The sequence below is a fragment of the Gorilla gorilla genome, chromosome X, assembly GCF_029281585.2.
Source record: "Gorilla gorilla gorilla isolate KB3781 chromosome X, NHGRI_mGorGor1-v2.1_pri, whole genome shotgun sequence".
In the NCBI taxonomy this organism is placed as follows: domain Eukaryota; kingdom Metazoa; phylum Chordata; class Mammalia; order Primates; family Hominidae; genus Gorilla; species Gorilla gorilla.
Window position 1 is genome coordinate 121799580 of NC_073247.2, and position 23333 is coordinate 121822912.

Genomic DNA, 23333 nt, shown 5'->3' on the forward strand with positions numbered 1-23333 from the left:
TCATAAATGTACCTTGGGCCCTAACTTGCTTCTCCTTTTCCTCATGCAGTTCCCCCCTTTCATCTTCCTGGCTCCTTCTGTTAAAATTCTACTCATTCTTTAGGGCTCAATCCTATCTGTATTCATGTACCTGTCTGTGGAGTCCTCCCTAGTTCCTCCTACTCGATATGATCTCTTGCCTTTGAATCCCTGTAGCACTGTGTACTTCTCTTGTGGTATTTATGTCTTTCTGCCCCTTTTCTTGGTTATCTCTGTACTGGCTTTATGCCTGTGGCATGGACACTGAGTAATGTTATCTTTGCATTGACTCCCAGAGCCTAGTAGAGAGCTTAGTGTACAATGGGCTGATTAGCCTATCAGAGCTATGTTGAAAGGTGCCTAAGGTCTGCTGCAGATGACCTTTCAAAAAATTCGATGTTGCAATTACCTGTGATGTTTACAGAATGGATTGGGATCACTGATAAGAGATGCTTTGCTGGTTACTTAAGATGGGCTGTATCCATAAGTCCTAGTCACTCTTTTTTGTGAAATTTGAATCATCAAATTTTCCAAGTAGTGATAAGAAACAATTTTAGCATATGTTAGGCTATTCTCTTGTGTATCTGGTAGGAGTTTATGTGATGATGGAAATGTTTTATATCTGCACTGTCTAATATGGTAGTCACTGGCCACATGTGGCTATTGTGCACTGTATATGTGGTTACTGCAACTGAGGAACTGATTTTTTTTTCATTTTACTAATTTTAAATACTTTAAATAGCCACATGTAGCTAGTGGTAACCATATGGGACAGTGCAGGATAATGTAGAATATTTAAAGTTATGGTCTCTTTTTTATGGCCAAAAGAAGCTGGGTATGTATAGTGACCCACAGTAACATTGACACTGTAGTTTTCTGGAATTTTGGAGAGGCAGTCTAGACCCTGGTAGAACCGTAGAGAGAGAGAGAGAGGGGAAGCCATAAGTTTGGTTCAAAATGGAAACTGATTCCAGCGGGAGGTATATGTTGTGAGAAAAGGGAGATGATGCCAGATTGGTAGGATGGAGGCAGAGTACAATAAGCTGGAATACCTAGAGGAGACATTTGGACATGATACGATTGGTGATAGGGAACCATTAAAGATTCATGAAAAGAGGAGTGACAGATGAGTGTGGTGTTGCAAGGTCACCTTTGCCAGGCGTATGAAGCTGCTGGGAAAGGATGTGAGTTATTGGCCCCTCCTTCAGTGGATAGGGTTGGGCAGTAGTGATTCACAAACTCCATCAAAACCCAGCCACATCAGAAAACACAAATGATTTATTTTTGCATTAGCTTCCAGTTATTGTGTGCCTTCCTGTGGTTCAGATATACACCACCATATATTGTGGAGGGCTTGTAGCTGGGGGGCTGTGGAGAATGGCCGCCTGTGTGACAGGAGGCAGGCCAGTCACCTCTGCTTAGCCACAGGAAAAATTGCCATCTGTGACCCTGGTACCTTGAAAGGTGTGTCTTGAATGGCTCTTTGACTCTTCAGAAACAATCTGGGAGCCCATTCACTCTGTTCTCACTTGCCTGCTTCCTTTAAGGGCCGATAGCAAATTTCTAATTTTACTGTTAGGAGAATATTTTCAATCTCATTTTTTAACCTTTAAATTAAGTTGAGCCTTTCAATTAAGTTGAATTAATATTTCTTCCCACTACCTACTCCTTACTGCCCTCACTCCGTCCTTTATTAGATTGCTTATATTTCCATAACTGCATCGTGACCTTAGCACATGGACTTAATCATTAACTATCGTATTCCTAAAGAACAGCCTTTGGACTCATTTTTAAGAAAAAGAAAAACACTATTAAAGGGATTCTCTCTCTTCTCACACTCTCCCACATGCCCAGCTAACCCAGCCACCCTCATTCTCTACCCTACCTGTACTCCCACCCTCCATGCCCACTTTGGCTCAGGGAGATGGTCCGGCTGAGGAACAGCCTCCCTTTTGGGAAAGCATGCTCCATTTAAATCATACCTAGTAAGTCTTCAGAAACCCTGACCCTGGAGGGGCTTTGGGACACAACTGACAATTAAATCTCCTGGTGTCAGGAGATCTTGCAACTGAGAACTGAGTGCCCTTTCCACCTCACTCATAATTGACAGGGGCCAGTGCCTTGTGTGGGCCTCACCTCACCTGGCATCACCACTCCTCACCCAACCTTACCTCACCTTACCCCACCTTACCCCACCATACCTCACCTCACCTTCTCTCCTGCTCTTGAGAGACAACTAGGTAACTGTGAGTAGCACTTCTCCCTTGGCATAGTGAAGTAGCTTCCTCACTGATGCTCAATTCAAGGAAAGAGAAAAGTTCTTGTCTTGAGTTACCATGGGGCGGGGGGGAAGGGGAATTTTTTTTAAAAAACTACTTTGAGCTTCACACTTAAGATTTTTACAAAAATCAGTTATATTTGGTTTCTCTTTTGATCATGAAGGTGGTATAGTTTAAGGGTTGAGGCATGGATACTACTGGAATCAGACACTAGTGGACTAGAATTTTGGTTCTATCACTTGCTAGCTGTTTGAACTTGGGGAAGTTTCTTAATTTCTTTGAACCTCAGTTTACTTGTCTGTAAAATGGGGATAATAATGCTTGCCTTGCATGGTTGTTGTAAAGATTAGAGAGTGTCTGTACAGCATGATTCCTGGGACCCAGTAAGGACTCAATAAAAGGTAGTTGTTATTATTAAAGCAGGTCATTTATGTTTGTAACAACCACAGGGTTAAGCTCATTGTCCCAATATCCTTTTATCTCATCCCTCAGCATGCTTGCTTTTGCCTTCCTGAAGCTGAAGATATTTATCCTCAGGGCAAGAGACATTGGGTGTGAGGGATTTAAGGAGACAGATTTTCTTGACAGAGGGATTCTTAGGTCAAGATGAGTAAGGAAAACTCGAGAGCTGGATGAGTAAGGAAAATTCGAGAGCGGCCTTTGCCAAGGAAATCTAAAGCAATTGCCACCCTGTTGGAGAGGTTTCTGACCTGTCTGAAGGTAGGAATGGGGGAGGGATGGATGAATGGATGACAGCCTTCTGCTAGCCTTTTGAAGAGTACATTCCCAGGAAAATAGCCTCTACTTTCTGCAGTGTGGGAGTGAGGGCGGGGGATGGATATTGTTTCTGAGTGAAGGAAACCTTGTGTTCCATACTTAAGCGTCATGTTCCCCCACCCTGGGATGCTCTGTTGGCCTGATTTAAGGAAAGCTTTCCAGTTGATCTTTTAATCTTCAGAAATAACACCAGAAATCAGTTATGCCATCACTTTCCTTATAAAACTAACTAGCTTTCACTTAGCAGATTTTGTTCTAGGGATTCAGTGTGTCTGGATATTGAATTTTTGTACTGCCCGGGCAAGGTTTTCTGAGAGTGGTATGTGTGATGTGTGTGGATAAGGGGTTGGGGGTGGCTCAGAGGGTGAGGGTGTGGAGCATTGTCTTCAAAATCCCTGAGCAAGGCTGAGGGTGTTTCCATGTCTCCTGCCCTAATGAGGATTCTAGCGAATAGGGGCAGTGCTGGCTCATTCATAGATATTAAAATAAAATGTTAAGTGGGCTTCCTCCTAAGAGCCAACTCTAAGGCATTCTCTCCAAATTTACTTGTCTCTGTTGCTATCTCTTTTGTTAGAATGAGAAGATACTCTTGAAAAACTGTTTATGATACGAATCTATATGTTAAATCCTACTTTTAGTGCAGAGAGGCAGCTTGCAAAAAGTACATTCCACGGAGAGCCTTTTAGACAAACTCCTTTGGTAATGTGAATTGTAGCCTTTGAATTTCTTGGTTGTTAAATCTTGATTTTTATATATAGCTTTGCTTCAAGCAGTTTACCTATTTTTTACATTTTAGTAGAATGACTGGGTATGTTCCTTTTATAAAATACTCAGGGAAATGGAACCAGTGTCGTGGTCTCCCTTGATCTAAGTTCCCAGAGACTTAAGACCTCAGAGCTGTAGCAGCAACTCAGCGAGTTCCATCAGCATACTGGTTCCCAGCAGCTTTTCTCTATCTGTATTTTAAGGAGTTGTATACAGAGTCACTTTTCATGATGACAAGATGCAGGGTAATATGATTTGAAAAAAGAACTGAATGAATCTTTTCTTCCCCCTCTGTATTTTAATGGAGGCAAACTGAATGAATTCTTTCCTTAGTCCCTTCTGCTGGTCTTTGCCTTGGTTGAAACCTCCTTTTCCCTTTGCTTAGCCACCCTCTGGGGTTACCTGCTGCTTGGGCTGAAGTCCTAAGGCTTAGCGACAAGTAACCATGTTGCCTCTGAGGCTAGTGGGCACAGCTGAACACTAATATTTGGGCCCTAACTTTCAGCTTGATTTGAAGAAATGCCACTGCTAAATGTCATCTTTTTTTGTGGATCCCTATTTGACTGACTCTTTGGATAAAACAGGTGGGCAGGCAACAAATTAAGTGGGAAATGTTTCTGTGAAACAAATCCGTTTAGTAGTGTTACCTTATAAATAAGTAACAAACACAATTCTACCCCCTAACCTGCACTAGCCCATAAGCCAGAATGGAAAAGTAGATTGTTTCTTTGTCGCTTCTGTTATGGTTTTACTTAAGTGAATTATCAGATCAGACCCCTGTTTGTACAGAAGTTTCAAAAATGTTTGTTGTAAATTGATCTGAGCCAATTTGGTTTTCCACAGTTAATTAGATTCTATTCTGGTAGGTATCATTAATCTCCAATAGTCAGAGGTAGGTAAGTGCTATAGGTTTTTCCCCCACAACCAGTAGATTACAGGGAAAGGAATTCTGATTAAATTCTGCCACGTAACTTTATTAATAATCAGGCACAAGACAGTTATACAGCCTGACCTGTACACCCAGAGACATTCCAGTACTTTTTTTGCAAACCACCATATTGTGTGAAGGGTTCACCGGAGATAGATGTGACGATATTTTAGCAGTAGGACTCAGCTTACCTTCTAATTAGAGGGCACATCTGAGTCCTCCATTAAGTGTCTGGACATAAGATTTGTTGGGACTCCTGAGCCTAAGGTGTCATTTTAAAGGGGTGAAGAATGTTGGGCTAACCAGAGTCTTATATCCAATTCATGCAAAAGTGGGAGCAACTGAATATTTCTAAATGATATACCTGTCCTGAACACTAGCCAGTTTCCCTAATGAAATATTTCTAGTATCCATTGTTGTAACGAACAAACGATCAGAAGTACTTCAGAGCTGAAGCATGTAAGTGTGACTTTTTTCCCCATTAGAAAAAAGTTAAGGTATATTTAACATACAGTAAAATTCACCCTTCTAATGGTACAGTTCTGTGAGTTTTGACAAATGCATACAGTTCTATGAACACTCCAGTCAAGATAGAGAATATTCCCACCACCCCCAAAGATTCCGCTGTGCCTTGATTGTGGGATTTTTTAAGAGCAGCTTTACTGAGATGTAATTCATATACCATAAAATTCACCTACTTAAAGTGTGTAATTCAGTGGTTTTCATATACTACATTTAAAAAAATTGGTTAAATATATACATATAACATACAAAATTTGCCATTTTAAGCATATTTAAGTGTACACTTCGGTAGCATTAATTTCATTCGGGCTGTTATGCAACCACCACTCCTATTTCTAGCACTTTTTTTTTTTAAATCACACCAAACAGCAGCTCTGTACACATTAAGCAATAACTTCCAATTCTTGCCTTCCCCAGGCCCTGGTAACCACTGTTCTACTTTCTGTCTCTATAAATGTGCCTATTCTAGGAACCTATTATCGGTGGAATCATATAATATTTGTCCTTTTATGTCTGGCTTGTTTTACTTAGCAAAATGTTTTCAAGGTTGTAGCATGTATCAGAACTTTGTTCCTTTTTTAAGGGTGAGTAATATTATATTGTATGTATAGATCACATTTTATTTATCTGTCAGTGGACATTTAGGTTGTTTCTACCTTTTGGCTATTGTGAATAATGCTGCAGTGAATGTTAGCATACAAGTATTTGTTTGAGTCCTTGTTTTCAGTTCTTTTGGGTATGTATATACCTAGGAGTGGAATTGCTGGGTCATATGGTAATTCTATGTTTAGCTTTTTGAGGAACTGCCAAACTTTTCCACAGCAACTGGCCACTTTACATTCCCACCAGTAATGTACAAGGGTTCCAATTTCTACATATCCTCACCAGCACTTGTTATTTTCTATTTTTAAAATTATAGCCATCCTAGCAGTATGAAGTGGTATATCATTGTGGTTTTGTTTTGCATTTCCCTGATGACTAATGATGTTGAAGTTTATTTCATGTGCTTATTAGCCATTTGTATATCTTCTTTGGAGAAATGTTTGTTCAAGTTCTTTGCCCATTTTTTGAAAAAACTGGGTTTTTGTTGCTGAGTTGCAGGAATTCTTGATTGTAGGCTTTGATTAGAAATTTCAGTTGCTAACTAATATCACCCCTGGAGTTTGTATTCTCAATTAGGGGTCTTCAGATGTTAACAATGGTGTGTGGTAAATGTTTAAAGCTCTGATTTATGGCATTTGCCAATTTCCATGGTCAATTTCAAGCTACCAGTCTGACCCCTCACTAAGGTACCAAAGGAGTTGGGAAGAGATGTACACAATCAACTCTTTCTAGCCAGTGCTATTGGGCTTCCAGCATGCAACAGAATGTTAACTCACCACCCTATGGTGTAGAATAAAACTAACACAGAGGCATATTTATCACAGTGTCTACACTGAAACTATTTAAATTAAATTAGACATAACTAAAAGTAAATGAAAATAATTTTCAATTACAACACTTTAGCTCCTTCAATAAAAGCAAGAATAATTATTTGTTGAGCACATCATATGCTAGATGTGCTCCAAGTATTAATAGATATTATCAGTAAATAGAGGAGGAAATGTAGAATAAGTTAGTAGTAGGCTGGGACTTGAAGTCAGACTCCAAAGCCCATGTGTTTGATCTCTTTACTGCACTGTCTTCTATCCCATTAGTGGAATTTACTTACTGAATGTTGACTACTATAAACAGAGTAGACTACTTTCTTCTAACCCCAGGGATGCTTCTATGTTACTTTGTACCCTCCAGCCTCTCTAAATCCTGTTCAAATTGGAATTGAAAACTAAAGCTGTGGTGGTACCACATATCAAAGAACTGTAAGGGGTTAAAAATATCCTTTTCCTGGTTGCAAAAAAGCATGTGTTGTAAGAAAAATTTAAGCAAGCGAGAAATGGCAAAAATAGAAAGTGAAAGTCCCCCATAAACCCATCTGCCAGAGATAATCATTATTAACAACTAGCATTTATTCTTTCAGAGCTTTTTCTTTACACATTTTTTTAAAAATAACAATGGGATGATTCCTTATAATCTGAGTCTCTTTTCACTTGATAATATAGTTAGGCTATTTTCCATGCCAGTGTGTATAGCTCTACTTTATTCATTTTAACAGCTTTGCTTCATTCATTTTAACAGCTACATAATATCCCTTGTGTGAAGGAAATGTAAGGGATTTTGAAGGGCTATTTTGAAGAAGTGATGATAGGTGGCACATGGGACAAAAAGGTTGAAAACTACTGTTGGGTACCAACAATAGAGGCACTATACTTTCCATTTCTCCCCCCAGAGGCTACTATAACTTACCTGAAATGATAAGACGAAAATCCATGAGCACTGGGAAGAGTTACAGGAAAACTCAAACTAAGCTAGTCAGGGATAATTGAGAGATAAGACTACATATCAAATTCCTTCACATGTCTTTAGGGCTTTACAGCCCTGTTCTTTGAAACTCTATTTGGAATCTTTCTTAATCTCCAGTAGGCCCTGCTTTGAGTTTGGGAAACATTGTTTTCCAGGAAATACAACCTTCTAATTTCCCCTCATCTGTTCCTCATCTTGAGAGATGGCCACCATCATGTTTTCTTGCTGTGATAATCTGTCAGGTTTTTTTGTTGTTGTTGTTGTTTGTTTTTGAGACAAGGTCTTGTTCTGTCACCCAGGCTGGAGTGCAGTGGCGTGATCATAGCTCACTGCAACCATGAAATCCTAGGCTGAAGCAATCCTCCCACCACAGCCTCCTGAGTAGCGGGGACTGCCACCATTCCTTGCTTTTTTTTTTTTTTACTTTTTTCTACAGATGGGGTCTCACTATATTGCCCAGGCTATTTTGGAACTCCTGGGCTCACATGATGGTCCTGCCTTGGCCTCCCAAAGTGCTGGACTTACAGGCATGAGCTGACATGCCTGGCCTGATATGTCAGTTTTCAGTGGTTGTCAGTGTTTCTTTGTTTTCTCCTCTGTCCTAGGCACTTGTCACTAGGAAAGTGCCTAATGACTCCATCAGGTGTGGCATTTATTATTGTTGCAACAGGGAATTGATAAGAGAGAAGAAGGCTATCTGGGGGATGAGTTAGCCAAGAAGTGGAAGAAGACAGCTGTTATTAGGTTGCTGTCAAAATAGCTTGCTTTACTCTCTGGCATGTATCACTCCAGGGAATGAAATAATCCAAGAATGATAAGCTCTCAGTTGCCATCTGTTGGTTTGTGATGCTGCTTGCCTTGTTCTAGTTAACATTGAACACTGACCTCACATGGCACTTGGAGAAACTTAGAGGAGGATAAGATGATCATAGGGTGTAAAGCAAACTGACTGAACGCTTGCAGAGAGATGGGCTAAAGGCCAGTGGTATCAGTTTATCAGGATTTGTCTGCCTTACACTCTCTTATCCTTCCCTCTTTACCCCAGGGAGCTGGCAGAATGGTGTTTTCCTCTGTAATATGACATATTTAGATTCTTTTACCAGTTTAAAGAAGTTAATTTAATGGGGGTAAAGGGGGCTAAGTTTTTAGGGTTGGGGTCAGGTACTATCCTTTATAAGAAAGATTATGGGTGTTTGAAGCTCATGAATGGACATGTCATTATCTTTCAAATTACATGCTAAGGATCAGGTTTGTATCGTATGTATTTTACTATGCCTTCTGGTCCATATCTCAGACAAACCACTCTGTGCCAGCTGTGCTAGGTGCCAGCAGCCATGAACTGTGCCAGAGACCCTGCCTCCCTGGCTTAGGTTGATTGGACTGAGTGGCCACCTGTCACCAAGACAGCCCATCTGTCACCTAGCAGGTAACATGGGCTTGACGAGCTGAGAGCTGGGCCTTTCGTACTCCTCTCTTAGGAAATTAGAATTGGGAAGCTGAGAGCCTAAGGCAGTTTGTAACAGGGAAAAGAGCCAAAAGATGATGGGGAGTGGAGCAGTCATGACAGTTCATGTCCTAGCTAGTTTTTTTGAAGGGACAGAAACCATGAGCAAACAGAGGGACCTTGCAAGGGAGGAAGAGAGATGCCTTGAGAGACAGAAGAGCTGTTTCCTACAGACACCATGAACCTAGAACCACTTTCCAGTTCTCCTGAGGCCCAGCTTTATCCTACCCTAGGATTCAAATGGGATACCTGTATTCTTTCCACAAACCTCCCTTTTCTTGAGCCAGCTTGAATGAGACTCTGTTTTCCCACAATGGAAATTATCAGACCAGATCTAGGCTCCTACCTTTACAATCGACTTCTGGGTTGAGTCAACAACAGTTGGTTTACATTTAAGGCTGACATGAAGTGCTGAAGACTATTCTAGGTATTACGGGGAACAGTGGAAAAACACAGATACCTGATTATTTCTGTCAAGCTCAGTGCTGACGTTATGGGCTTTGAATCCGTGTTCCTGGCAAACAGTGAGAATGAAAAGAGGCAGGGATCCTGACTGTTCATTTATCACTTCACAGCTCTCAACCAACAGGGGGCCTTCTTTATCCTATTTAACCTCTCAGTAGAGTATTTGCCTTTTGCTTATTCCTCTTTCCAGTCAACTCTTGATTATTCATGTAATAGAGGAAAGCATTAATGTGAATGATAGAAGACTGCCCCACCTTGGCCTCTCTTCCCTGCCACAGCAGCATCCAGTCACAGAAATGGAAACAACTAGCAGGAGAGGTAAGGAGGCTGAAAAAAGGTGGGATGGGGCCAAGCAAATTAACATTGTTTCTTCTACTTTTATACCTTCTTTCTGTTAATAAATGCTGCCTGTTTGAGTTTCTTTTCTGGTGTCACTAGGAGATTGCTGGAACAGCAATGCCATTTGCTTGATTTAAGTCAAAATATGGGATCTTTTAAAAAACTAAAATAGAGTTGGGGGCAATTGACTAGGCTGTTAGTTTCCTCTCCCATCTATTGTACCCCCTTTTTGTCGGTGCCACCCAGCTTTCTTGTTGGCTGAGTTTAATGTTGGGCCACTAGCAACCATTCTTCGTTCAGGATTTGGGACTCAGCTAGCCAAAATATCCACAATAGTATTTCTCAAAGTATGGTTCTTGACCCACTTGCATCAGAGTCACCATGTGTGCTTTTTAAAAATGCTGATTCCTTCCACCTTGAATCCATTGAAGGAAAAATGCTAATTCCTGGGCCCTATCCCAGAACTATTGAGTCCAGATATTGGAGTGGGGGACAGAATTGGCTTGGAAATATGAATTTTAACTCACCCACCTCCAGGTGATATTTATGTGCTCTCAACTTTGAGGAAGGCTACTCTGTAAAATGGCCTGAGGGGATTTGGAGGGTAGCTCTGGGAAATTACCAACACTTCTCTTTCACTCACTATTTGTAGAGCAAGTGAGTGGGTGGGGAGAGGAAAGTGGGGCATTCCAGGTGTCAGAAGGTATTTTTCAAAGTGCAGATAGTTAAAGGCTGTCTACTGAAAGGAAAGTGAAGAAAAATAGAGATGCCAGCATGCTAAATTAGATGACACTTAACACTCAAACATTTGTTGAATTAATGCCTGAATAATTAAGAGTTGATTGGGCAGAGACACAGGAAGATTGTGTTTAAGTTACAGACTTGGCTTGCATCCGTGTTTCCTTCTAAAGAGACCACCTTCTCCATTTCTGCATTGTCTTTCTTTAGAGTGAAAATAGCTAGTCATCCCCAACATATTTGGGGTTTTGTGGTAATTTAAATATCTAATAGGCACTGCATAATGCCATTCAATGGTTGTACCTAAATATAACCCTACTAATCAAAATGAGGATATTGTGTTTAAGAGTCTGGCTATATAGTCTCTGGTCTGATTATAGTGTTGAGTCTTTTTTCAAAAACTGTCTCTATGGAGTAAAGCAGGGTCCTGTGTTTCATTGCTTTCCAGACATTCACCAACAAGTGCTGAATGGATTTTGTTGCAAAAGTTTCTTTGGAAGTCTATTTAGAATTCAGATTGCATTTTCCCAAGGACACAATATTCTTCTTGTGGTTCAGGTTCCCAGACCAGCTGGCAAAAGCCTATTTAATGTGAAGTAGAGTAGAAGTCCAACCCCACCAGCCCCTTACCAGAATGCCTAAAAATATTTTTGATGGGGAAAAGCCTCAGGGTTCAGACCTGTGATCCTAGGCATACATCCCAGCTTCAGTCTCTGAGCAGCATCATAGGGATTTATTGTTGGAGGGAACAATTCAAACTCCTTTTCTAGGTCTCCTAGGCTTTGTGTGGGCTGACCTTTCTGCTCATCTCTCCAGTATCATTTCTTACCATGTTTCCTCTGGCGCTCTATACTATCCAGGCAAAAGGAACTACTTTAAGTTCCCTGAACGCATCTTTGTAACCTCTGGGTCATTTAAGCCTTTAGCTATGCTCTTCCCTCTGCCTGGAGCCTTCTCCTCTTGCCTATCCCTTCTCACTGGTGTTTTGTGTTACAGCTCTCAAAGCTCTGATCATCGTTTTTATTATAGAGTGATTTGTATGCTTTATGTCATTTATCTTCCCTTCTGCCAGACTGAGTACTCCACAGAAACAAAGACCATGTCTGTGTTACTCACTGTAGTATGCCCAGCACTTAGCATAGTGCCTGGCAAGTAGTAGGTTCTTAATAATGATATGGCCGGTAAATGAATGATCTTGTCCAGGGGTTCCCACCCTCTTTTACAGATGTGGACCCTGAGATTTAGAGGGGCCAAGTTTTTTTTTTCCAAGTCCATAGCAGCTGTTTTGGAATTAGAACTTAGGCCTTCTGACTTCCAGGCAATGGTATTTTCTTCCAGAGGTATACATTTCTGTAAATAAAGTCTGAATGCATTGGAATAACTTACCCTGGGGGTTATTTGTAGCAGTCTCAAATCATTTGATCAGGGTCACTACTGGTGATATATAGAGGGAAATAGGAGAGTGAAGTAATGCAGAACATACCTTCTGTAATTTAGATTTGGATCATTTTTGCTGGGCCTGGAGAGGAGGAGCTAGGGGAGTACAGCTTACCCATGGCACTGCTTACGGAATTTAGACATAACAGATGGCTGTTCATTATTCTGGGATTCCACATCTGTACAGAGTGTAGAACATAACTGAATACTCAGTGGGTATTTCTTGATTATGCGATTTGCTAAAATCACTCTGCTAGTGTGTTAAAAATACCATTTAGAGTTTTCTATACCATTTACCATTTAATTGATAAGCATGTGGTTGGATAAATGTTGTTGTTATTATTGTTATTAGAAGTAGTTTTATGTAGTTCTTATAGAGATATAAGGGCCTTTAGATCATTTGATTTGGGGCCCTGCCTCAGCTATTAAAAATTGCATTGTACCTTAAATACCTGTTGCCTAATATTATTTGCCTTCTCATTGTGACTCTTGGGGGTTTCTGCTGCTCAGAATAGAATGGAATCTTTCATAAGACTGGATTAAAGGGCATACGGCCTAATGCGGCAGTCTCTAACCTTTTTGGCACCAGGGACAGGTATTGTGAAAGATAATTTTTCCATGGACTGAGGTGGGGGGTGGGGGAGGATGGTTTCAGGATGAAACTGTTCCACTTCAGATTATTAGGCATTAGATTCTCATAAGGAGCATGCAACCTATATCCAAAGCATGCAGCCTAGATCCCTCTCATGCTCCTATGAGAATCTAATGCTGTCACTGATCTGACAGGAGGTGGAGCTCAGGCGATGATGCTCACTCATCTGGCACTCACTTCCTGCTGTTTGGCTTGGTTCCTAACAGGCCATAGATTGGTACCATTCTGTGGTCTGGGGGTTGGGGACGCCTGGCCTAATGGATCATCTTAGTAAAGTTCAGAGGCATTTAGGAGGAAGACCCATCTGATGACATGCAAGGAGGAAATATCTGTAGACCCCTGGAGAAGAGGGAAAGCAGTGCTTTTCCATGTGTAAGCTTGGGACTGAGGGTTGGATTTTTGTAGTAGGTACATGACTGGGTGGAGAGGATGACATTCCTCAGTTCTCCACTTGGCTTTCAGTAGGACACACTTCAGGAGTCCCACATCAGGATGGCTTTTTTTCTCCCTGTGGTGAAGAAAACAGCTGGCAAGTGGCTAATTAAAACCATCGTAAGCCCAAAAGCTGAACTCAAAGGCCTTTGAGAGCCTTCCATTGGGCTGCCCAAAGTCCTTAGAGGCTGGTTGGCCAATGTAATGAATAATAAAGGAAATTCATTGAACACCGTTAAGAAAAGGTAATGCATGTCTTCCTTCAAACCATCAGTGCTTTGCCCTGTCACTGATTTGCTTGTGCGACCCTTCTTTTATGTCACTCTGAATAAACTCCCCTTTGTCTTTCTGGGCCGAGGGAACCAAATGAGTATAGAGGGACTCTTATTGGAGTCACGCATTTCTTTCCTCCTTGTGAGTGCCAAACCACCAAACTCTGGGCCATTTGCATGTGTCTTAATTTCTCCTCATAATGTGGCAAAACACGTTTTGGTGCTAGGTACGATACAACCCTTCCTGGAGTGAACCAAACGTGGAAAGTGCTGTAATTTGAGGGAGTTTTCAGAAAAGAGCCTCTTCTGGTACAGAAAGGCCCTTTTTCCTTTTTTCTTTCTCTTTTTTCATTTATGCCTCATCATATTTTGTCCAATTTCAGCTCATCTCAGGCTGAATTTTCCTTTTGATGTCTGCTTTATAGAATAGCCCTTGCCTGAGAAAAGAGAACAAAAGGCCAACTCTGTGGCTTTCAATTTGCAGCGTCCCCAGCCCTTTTATCCATCTCAGTGCTTCCCTGGTTGGGAACAAAACCCAAGCTCCAGGGTCAGAGCACATACGGAGGAAGAACCCTTTTTGAAAATCCAAGCACATGAGGAATTCATGTTTCATTGTCATCCTGCTTTGCAATTGGGTCAGGTACATATGTGGGGAGGAGAGAGTGGGCTTGGAAGAAAAAAAACTGGTTTGTTACCTCCACAAAAGCAGACATTCTGATTTTCCCCCAGAAGTTCCATTAAGAAGAAAGCAAGTTTTTAAGGGTTTAATTGCTAATTCAGGTTGCTTTCAGCCATTAGGGCATCTGTATCAAGGCGCCTAGTTTGGGAGGTGGAACAGAAGTTGGACGTGCTAACATTTGGGAACTTTCTCAGACAGGATGTCTTTGTTATCTAGTTTCTTTCCATTTTTCAGTACCTGCTTTCAGATTTCTACTTTTTCTCTTCTGCTTCCTTTGGTTTCAAATCACAGAAGACCTATCTCTTTGTGCTCCCAGCTTGTTGTCTTGGTTACAGGCTTCTTCGGCTTGCCTTCCTTTGAGGGGAATATACAGTGTAAAGAAGATTTTTTAAAATGGTGACTAAGGTCCCTTTCTCTAAGGTTACTGGGATATTAAGCAGTGGGTAGAACAGTGACTTGTAAACCTGGCTGTACATTGAAATCAGCTGGAGCACTTTAAAATACTGATGCCCAGGCCCCAGGCCCAACCAGTTGAGTAGGGATCTTGAGGAGTAGGCCCCAGGAATTTTTTTTTCTTTTATGAAACAATAAACTGCCTACGTGAGTCTAATGTGCATTCAGTATTTAGAACCGCTGGGTTTTACAGCAAAGCCAAACAACTTGGTTCTGGCTGTTTGAGCCAGGTGAAGGAAATAGAATCAACTTTTCTGTACCTTAGTTTTACCTGCCTAGAACAGAGAAGCACTAAAGCTTAAGAATTTAAAGAGGCTTACTGTGACCCCCCTGTCATTATTGTTGCATACAAAAGAGAGGTAACTTTCTTTCAAAAAAAAAAGAAAGAAAGAAAGAAAGAAAATCCAATTATTCAGCTGGCTTGGCTTCTGGGCTGTAACAGTGGCTTGAGGATTAAAAGAAATCTTTCCAGTTGCTTGAAGAAGGGTTATCTGTATGGAGGAACAGCAGCTTCATTCCCAGTGTGGTTTGGACAGCGCATTCCAGGTTTTCAAACCTGCCTCAACTTCCAGCTGACTCCCTTCTCATGCCCCAGGTGGTTAGCAGAGTTAGGCACCATACTTATATTTTTAGTGAAATTGCCTTTTAATAGTATTTTCCTAACATAAAAGCAACAGATGTTCATGATTCAAGCCCGGAACATTATAGGAATATGACACATAGCAAACAAAAGTCCCCTAGAAGTCGGTCTCCCAGACATATCCATTGTAAGCATGTTTTTCCTTCTGATTTTTATCTCTGCATATGCTAAACATTTTATATTTTTATTCTAAAAATGGGATCATTCAACAATGTTTGTATTTTTTTTCCTTAATATCTTAGCCATCAGTCCATGTTAGTACATATAAATCAACCTCATTCTTAAGGACCCCTGATTCTTAGGATTTTAGTCACACAAGGGCACAATCTCCTTCTGCTTCCCTCCAAGATTTTGCTTTCCTATGGAAAGGCTTGGGTTTTGTTTGTTTCTTTGGGCTTCAAATAGAGCAAATCCATTGTATCTGGTATATTTATGTTTGGTTGTTATTTAAAAATTCATACAATTTTAAAGGAATAGAATAGCATATATGATTCCCTCCAACCTCTGACCCCTGATCCACTAGTTCTTCTCCCCAGAAACAAACTGCCATTACCAGATTCTTGGAAATCTTGAAAATTACTGCATGCATAAACAAGGCTTGAATATTCTAAAATGGCTTTTGCTTAGGTAACCAAGTCTATCCATATTGTATGGAGACATCTTGTTTCATTTATTCATTCAGCAAGTACCTGATGAGCATCTCATATGTTCCAGGCACTGTGTTAAGTTCTGGACCTACAGTGAGGACCATCACACAGCTCCTGCTCTCCAGAAGCTTATGGTCAGCAGGGAAGATCAACATTTAATGAAAACATAGCTAAATATAAATGAGAAATGGTGATATGTGTTGTGAAGGAAAAGAACAGCATTTACATGCATCTTTTTTTTTTTTTTTTTTTTTTTTGAGACGGAGTCTTGCTGTGTCGCATAGGCTGGAGTGCAGTGGCGCCATCTTGGCTGACTGCACCTTCCGCCTCCCAGGTTCAAGCGATTCTCCTGCCTCAGCCTCCCGAGTAGGTGGGGCTACAGGCATGCACCACCATGCCCAGCTAATTTTTTTGTATTTTTAGTAGAGATGGGGTTTCACCATGTTGGCCAGGATGGTCTTGATCTTTTCACCTCATGATCTGCCCACCTTGGTCTCCCAAAGTGCTGGGATTACAGGCGTGAGCCACCATGCCTGGCCTACATGCATCATTTTTTAAAACAGTGATTAATGGAGTCCCCTTTCCCAATTTTTTAATACAAAGGTGTGGATGGGAGATTTGCAGCAAAGATAGGGAAGCAAAGATATAACCCACAATCTTTACTCTTGCCAACAGCTCTTATCTTCTTTCCCACCAAAATTTTCCTTTGATAAGATGTCTTGCTGAGAGTTAGGATAACTCACCAACTAGCTTTAATTTTGCTTGACAGGGTGCCGTAGAAGACCTTTGCTAGCCAGACTGTGAGCTTCTTGCAGACAGGAATTATGTCCTGCATCACTGTGTGCTCAGAACCTCAGGAAGAACAAACTGATGTAGGCACCAGGAAATAGGTGCTTTTATTACATTCTCATTTTATGCCTTAGAAGGACTGCAAATGGTAGGTATTCTTATTTCTGTTTTAAACAATGAGAAAACTGAGGCTTAAGGAGGTGTAAAAAATACTTTCTTTTAAAAAAAATACACCTCTCCCCCACCATCATAAAAACCCCAACTTTGGCCATAGAGTTCATTGGTGGTGGAGCACTGCAAACATTAGCTGTCCCATGTGGCTTTGACTCTGACACAATTGGTCCTCTTGCTTCAGGGAACTGGATACCATCCATCCCTCTCATGGGTTGGCCTAGGCTCTGTTACTTCAGAGTTTTCTTGACGAGTTTCAAGGTAACCAGGTCATCCTGTTCTACATATTTTTCTGGGGTTGAGGTCAAGGAGCAGCATGATCCTCTCTTAAATGGGTCAGAGGAGGAGGACTCCTGTGGCTCCCTGAAAGGTCAAGCCCCTTCATGCTAACTACACCGTCTTCCCTTCTCTTCCAGCTTATGTCCTGGGCTGGGCTCTGGACAGGGAGCAGAGGCAGATGTGCGCATGTGTTCTGGAGGACTTTTATATGTCCGATGGTGTGTTAGGCACTATGTGGAGTGGAGGCAGAGGGAACTCCAGAAAAGACAAATTATCTTATGGTGGAGACAAAAGGTAGTATTGGCAACAAACATGACCTCTGGAATCAGGTAGTTTTGGGTTCCAGGCCTGACTCTTTGACTCACTTATTAGTTGTGCGACCTTAGGCAATTTATTTAACCTTTTTGTAGCTCAGTTTCCTTGTATGCAAACAGGAGGAAAATAATAATCTCTTACATAATAGGATTGCTATGAAGAATATATGAACTAATACGTGTAAGACATTGACTGTAGTGCCAGGCACCTAGTAAGCACTCAGTAAGGAATAACTACTGCTATTATTGTTGTTACTAACAACAGTATGAGACTAATAAGTGATTAGTGTATACGTACCAACAAATACCAATGGAGTTCAGAAAAAGAATGCTTAATTTTTGTGACTTATCCAGGAAATCTCTAGAGGAGACAGAAGAAGTGGAATGAAATATTCCAGGTGGAGCAAATATGAAAGTGGGAGGCTGAACTGAACTGGAGTGGGGAACAAAAAGAAGAAACAAACCCAACATCTGGCACCCTTGAGCTCTACCACCAGCTCACCTGTTGTCACTACCAATATGTCCAGTCCTTTATGGCTCTCCATTTTGGAGTGCCCTGAATTACTGGCTGCAGTTTTGACTTGGCCAGCTAGTTGGCCGGCTGCTCTGACTGAGCTTGAGGGTGTCTGTGCCTTGGTGGAGTTGACACGGGTTCTAACTCTGCAACTTGGTTTGTAGGTTCAAAGCCTAATTTTTATCAGCTTACCCAGGGCTGTTGGTTTCTAGTGGATTGGGTCACACTCCCCAACATTACAAAACACTTCTTAATAAATCACCAGGCTGATAAGTCGATTGATGATGAGAGAGAGACCTTTATAGAGATGAGAACACTTGTGTGTATCAGCCCTTTCTGATATCAAGGTACCTGAAGCCAAATTAAGCAGGGATTGTTTTATAACCTAAAATCAGAACCTAATGGAGTTGAAAAGTCTCATGAGCGAGACCATATAGGCTTTGGTAGTCCATGGAAAACTGTACCTTTTTGCATGTCTGTCATAGCTTTGTAGTGTGACCAGAATGTGTGTCCTGTTCTCTCTCCACTGCTGGAGAAACATCAGTAACAATTTTTCTCTTGGATGTTCCTGTTTTCAATTCCATGCAAATGCTGTTTGTGTGCTATGACCATGCTATTCTCTTGAATTTCTTTTTTCTTGACAAGATTTTTGAGTTGCCTACTTCTCAGCGACAACATAGTGATTCTCTCATTGAGTGTTCTTTTTGGCTTTGTTCTCAAACACTAGGAATGTTTCCAAGCAGGGCCGCCACGAATGGCTATGCACTGCACAACCCTAGGAGAGGGTGCCATTCACATAGACTATAATTGAATGGCGCCACTAGGGTTGTGCAGTGCACAACCTACACAGCTGTACTCGGTGGCCCTGGCATAATGTAATGTCAGTACTTTCTTCATCAAGGTACCAGTTTGGGATTGTCCTCAGGGTAAGGGGGCTGAAGCAGTGAGCTGCTGCTGTGACCAGGAAAGGAAGAAAGAAGTAAAGTTGTGGCTTTGGGAGAATTATCTTCTCTGTAAATGAGAGCCATCATATAGGAGAACTACGTACCTTCGTTCTTTCAGTAAATAGTTTTTTGAGTGCCTACTGTGTGAGGGTTGAAGAACAGGCAGGGGTTTGCATAGGAGGGAGCATTTGAACTGGGCTTTGTGAAAGAAGTAGAATATTAACATGTGAAGATGAGTCAGGAGGAGAGAATCTCAGGGGGAAGGAATAGCGAGAAGAAAGACAGATGGGAGACCACAAGGGATATATGGGTAATGGTGCATAATTCATCTTGGTTGGATAGAAAAGCATGTAAAAGGGAGTAGTGAGCAATGATGCTGGTCGGGGGTCAAATGATGATGCAGGAGGGGAGGGAGTTGAATGCCCAATTAAGGAATTTGGACTTTTATTTATCAAGCAATAAGGAGCTATCCAAAGTTTGTTTTTTAAACAGCTTTATTGGGTTATAATCGTATACCATATAATTCATTCATTTAAAGTGTACAATTGAATGCTTTTAGTATATTCACATATATGTGCAGCCACCACCACAGTCAAATTTAGAACATTTTCATCATCCAAAAAATAACTCCATACGATTTAGCTCACCCCCCTCCCTACCTTTCCCCTACTCACCAGCCCTAAGCAATGGTTAATCTACTTTCGTTTCTATAGATTTTATCTATTCTGGACATTTCATAGAAATTGAGTAATTATAATATGTGACCTTTTTCCACTGGCTTCTTTCACTTAGTATGTTTTCGAGATTCATCTATGTTTAGCATGTATCAGTACTTCACTTATTTTTATGGCCAATATTCCATTTTAAGGATATGCCACATTTTATGTATCCATTTGTCTGTTGGTGAGCATTTGGGTTGTTTCTGCCTTTTGGCTATTACAGATAATACTTCTGTGAACATCTGTAAGTTTTCAGGTGCACATAGGTTTTTATTTCCCTTGGACATAGGTTTTCATTTCCCTCAGGTATAGGAGTGGAATTGCTGAGTCATATGATAACTCTATGTTTAACCTCTCAAGGAGCTGCCAGACTGTTTCTCTAAAATGGCAGCATCATTTTACATCCCTACCAACAGTATAAAAGGGTTCCAATTTCTCCACATCCTCATGCACACTTGTGTTTGCCTTTTATATTTTGGCCATGCTAGTGGGTATGAAGTGTCATCTCATTGTGGATTTGATTTGCATTTCCCTGATGACTAATGATGGTGAACATCTTTTCATGTGCATGTTGAGTACCCGTGTGTTTTCTTTGGAGAGATGTCTGTTCAAGGTTATTTGTCTTTTTATTGTTGAGGTTTTTTAATACTTTGGCTATTTTTAATGTATATATTTAAGGTTTTCAACTTAATGATTATATATATATGGAAATCACCACAATCAAGATAACACATGCATTACATCATAGAGTTATCATTTATGTGTGTATGCGTGTGTGTGTGTGTTGGAAATACTTAGGATCTATTCTTATAGCAAATTTTAAGTATACAGTACAGTATTTTCACCTATAGTCGCCATGCTGTACATTAGATATCCAGGACTTACTTGTCCTGGAAAACTAAAACTTTGTACTTTTTGACTAACATCTTACTTTCCCAGCACCAGCCCCAGCTAACCATCATTTTATACTCAGCTTCTATGAGTTAGACTAATTTACATTTCATATTTATGTGACATCATAAGATATTTTTCTTTCTGGCTCATTTCACTTAACATAATGTCCTTTGGGTCCTTCTGTGTTACTGCAAATGATAGGATATCCTTCTTTTTAAAGGCTGGATAATACACCACATTTTCTTTATTCATGCATCCATCGATGAACATTTATCTTGTTTCTATATCTTTGCTATTGTGAATAATGGTGCAAGGAATATAGGAGTGCAGATATCCCTTTGAGATCTTGATTTCAACTGTTGGATAAGTATTCCAGAAGTGGGATTGCTGTGTCATAGAATAGGTCTTTTTTTTTTTTTTTGGAAACTATACTATTTTTGATAATGGTTCTATTGATCTCCATCAGCAGTTTTCCAGGGTTCTGTTTTCTCCACACCCTTCCCAATATTGCCATCTTTTGCATTTTTTATAATAGCCATTCTGACAAGGGTGACATGAGATCTCACTGTGGTTTTCATTTGCATATCCCCAATGATTAGTGATGTTGAGCACCTTTTAATATACCTGTTGTCCATTTGTATGCCTTCTTTGGAAAAATGTCTATTCAGATCCTTTGCCCATTTTAAAATTGGGTTATTTGTATTTCTGCTATTGAGTTTATGAGTTCTTTACATATTTTAAATATTGACATCAAATTTGTGGTTTGCAAATATTTGCTATATAGCTTTTTAGGTTGATGTAGTCCTAATTGTTTTTGTTTGTTTGTTTTTTACTTTTCTTGCATGTGCTTTTGATGTCATATTCAAAAAATCATTGCCAAGACCAATTTCAAAAAGTTTTTCTTATGTTTTCTTCTAGGAGTTTTATGGTTTCAGATGTTACATTTAAGTCTTAAGCCCATTTTGAGTTGGTTTTTGTCTGTGGTGTAAGATAAGAGTCTGATTTCATTACTTTGCGTGTGGATATCCAGTTACCCCAGCATCATTTGTTCAAGCAAGCATCTTTTCCCCCATTGTGTATTTTTGACCCTCTAAGGTTCTTTATTCCTTTTCATCCTTTTTTTTTCTTTTTCTCTTCTGATGAGGTAATTTTAAATAACTGTTCTTCAAATTTGCTGGTTCTTTCTTCTGCTTGATAAATCTCCTGTTTTTAGTTCAGTCATTGTATTCCTCAGCTCCAGAATTTGTTTGGCCGTTGTTTACAGTTTCTATCTTTTTATTTAACTTTTCATTTTGATCATACATTGTTTTCCTGATTTCATTGAGTTGTCCATCTGTTAATTTTCTTTTTTATTGTTGAGTGTTAAGAGCTATTTATTCTGAATACTAGACTCCTATTAGATACATGATTTGCAGATTTTTTCTCCCATTCTTTGGGTCCCCTCCCCTCCCCTCCCCTTTCTTTCTTTTTTTTTTTTTTTTGAGACAGAGTCTCACTCTGATGCCCAGGCTGGAGTGTGCAGTGGTGTGATCTCAGCTCACTGCAACCTCTGCCTCCCTGGTTCAAGCACTTCTGCCTCAGCAGGAGAAGTAATCCCAAGTAGCTGGGATTACAGGCATGTGATGTGCCACAACGCCTGGCTAATTTTTTTTTTTAATTTTTAGTAGAGACAGAGTTTTGCTGTGTGGGCCAGGCTGGTCTCAAACTCCTGACCTCAAGTGATCTGCCTGCCTCGGCCTCCCAAAGTGCTGGGTTTACAGGTGTGAGCCACCATGCCCAGTCTGGGATGTCTTTTCACTTTCTTAATAGTGTCATTTGAAGCATGAAATATTTTAATTTTGGTGAAGTACAGTATATTTATTTTTTCTTTTGTTGCTTGTGCTTTTGGTTACATCTTAGAGTCCATTACCAAATCCTAGGTCATGACATGTATCCCTATGCTTTCTTTTACAAGTTTTATAGTTTTTGCTCTTACAGTTAGGTCTTTGATTTTGAGTGAATTTTTGTATATGGGTTATGAGGTAGGGGTCCAACTTAATTCTTTTGCCTGTGGACAACCAGTTGTCCCAGCATCATTTGTTGAAGAGACTGTTCTTTCTACCATTGGATGGTCTTGATACCTTAGTCAAAAATCACTTCTGAGGATTTATTTCAGTACTCTCAATTCTATTCTGTTGGTCTCTGTGTCTTTCCTTAGGTTAGTACCACACTGTCTTTGTTACTGTTGCTTTGTCATAAGTTGAAATCAGGCTGTGTAAGTCCTCCCACTTTTTCTTTTCAAGGTTGGTTTGGCTGTTTGGGGTCCCTTGCATTTCCATATGAATTTTAAAATCAGCGTGTCAGTTTCTACAAAAAAAAATGTCAGCTGGGATTCTGATAAGTACTGTGATGAATCTGTCATTTAAAACTTTCAAGGAGGAGTGTAACAGGATCAGAATGCTATTTTAAGAATAGCAACCTGACAATACTATATAAAATTAGAGCAAGCTTGTCCAGCCTGTGGACTGCATGTAGCCCAAGACAGCTTTGAATGCAGCCCAACACAAATTCATAAATTTTCTTAAAACATTATGAGATTTTTTTGCAATTATTTTAAAAAGCTCATCAGCTATCATTAGTGTTAGTGTATTTTATGTGTAGACCAAGACAATTCTTCTTCTTCCAGTGTGGCTCAGGGAAGCCAAAAGATTGGACACCCGTGAATTAGAGTGATGAAGGAAAAACACTGGATACTTGGAGATCAGATAGGAAACTGCTGTCGT

The 23333-nt window shown here is 40.3% G+C and overlaps 1 protein-coding gene and 1 non-coding gene across 9 annotated transcripts in view; both read left to right on the forward strand.

The window, feature by feature from the left end:
- TMEM164 (transmembrane protein 164) overlaps positions 1 to 23333 on the forward strand; it is a 175953-nt gene that overhangs the window by 34874 nt on the left and 117746 nt on the right. The window contains exon 1 of one of the 8 annotated variants that reach the window (XM_063702998.1): positions 4143 to 4423. The exons of 6 other annotated variants lie outside the window; for them this stretch is intronic. Coding sequence is in view for 1 of the 2 variants with exons in the window: in XM_055376779.2 (XP_055232754.1) it covers positions 9893 to 9976 (84 nt within the window). In the remaining variant the exon portion in view is untranslated. Of the gene's footprint in view, positions 1 to 4142; positions 4424 to 9200; positions 9977 to 23333 lie in introns of those variants that run through there. One more of the 8 variants, XM_055376779.2, reaches the window with a different exon arrangement.
- Positions 18755 to 18863, forward strand: MIR652 (microRNA mir-652). The gene has a single exon (NR_106366.1). It is a non-coding gene; the product is annotated as a microRNA mir-652 (primary transcript).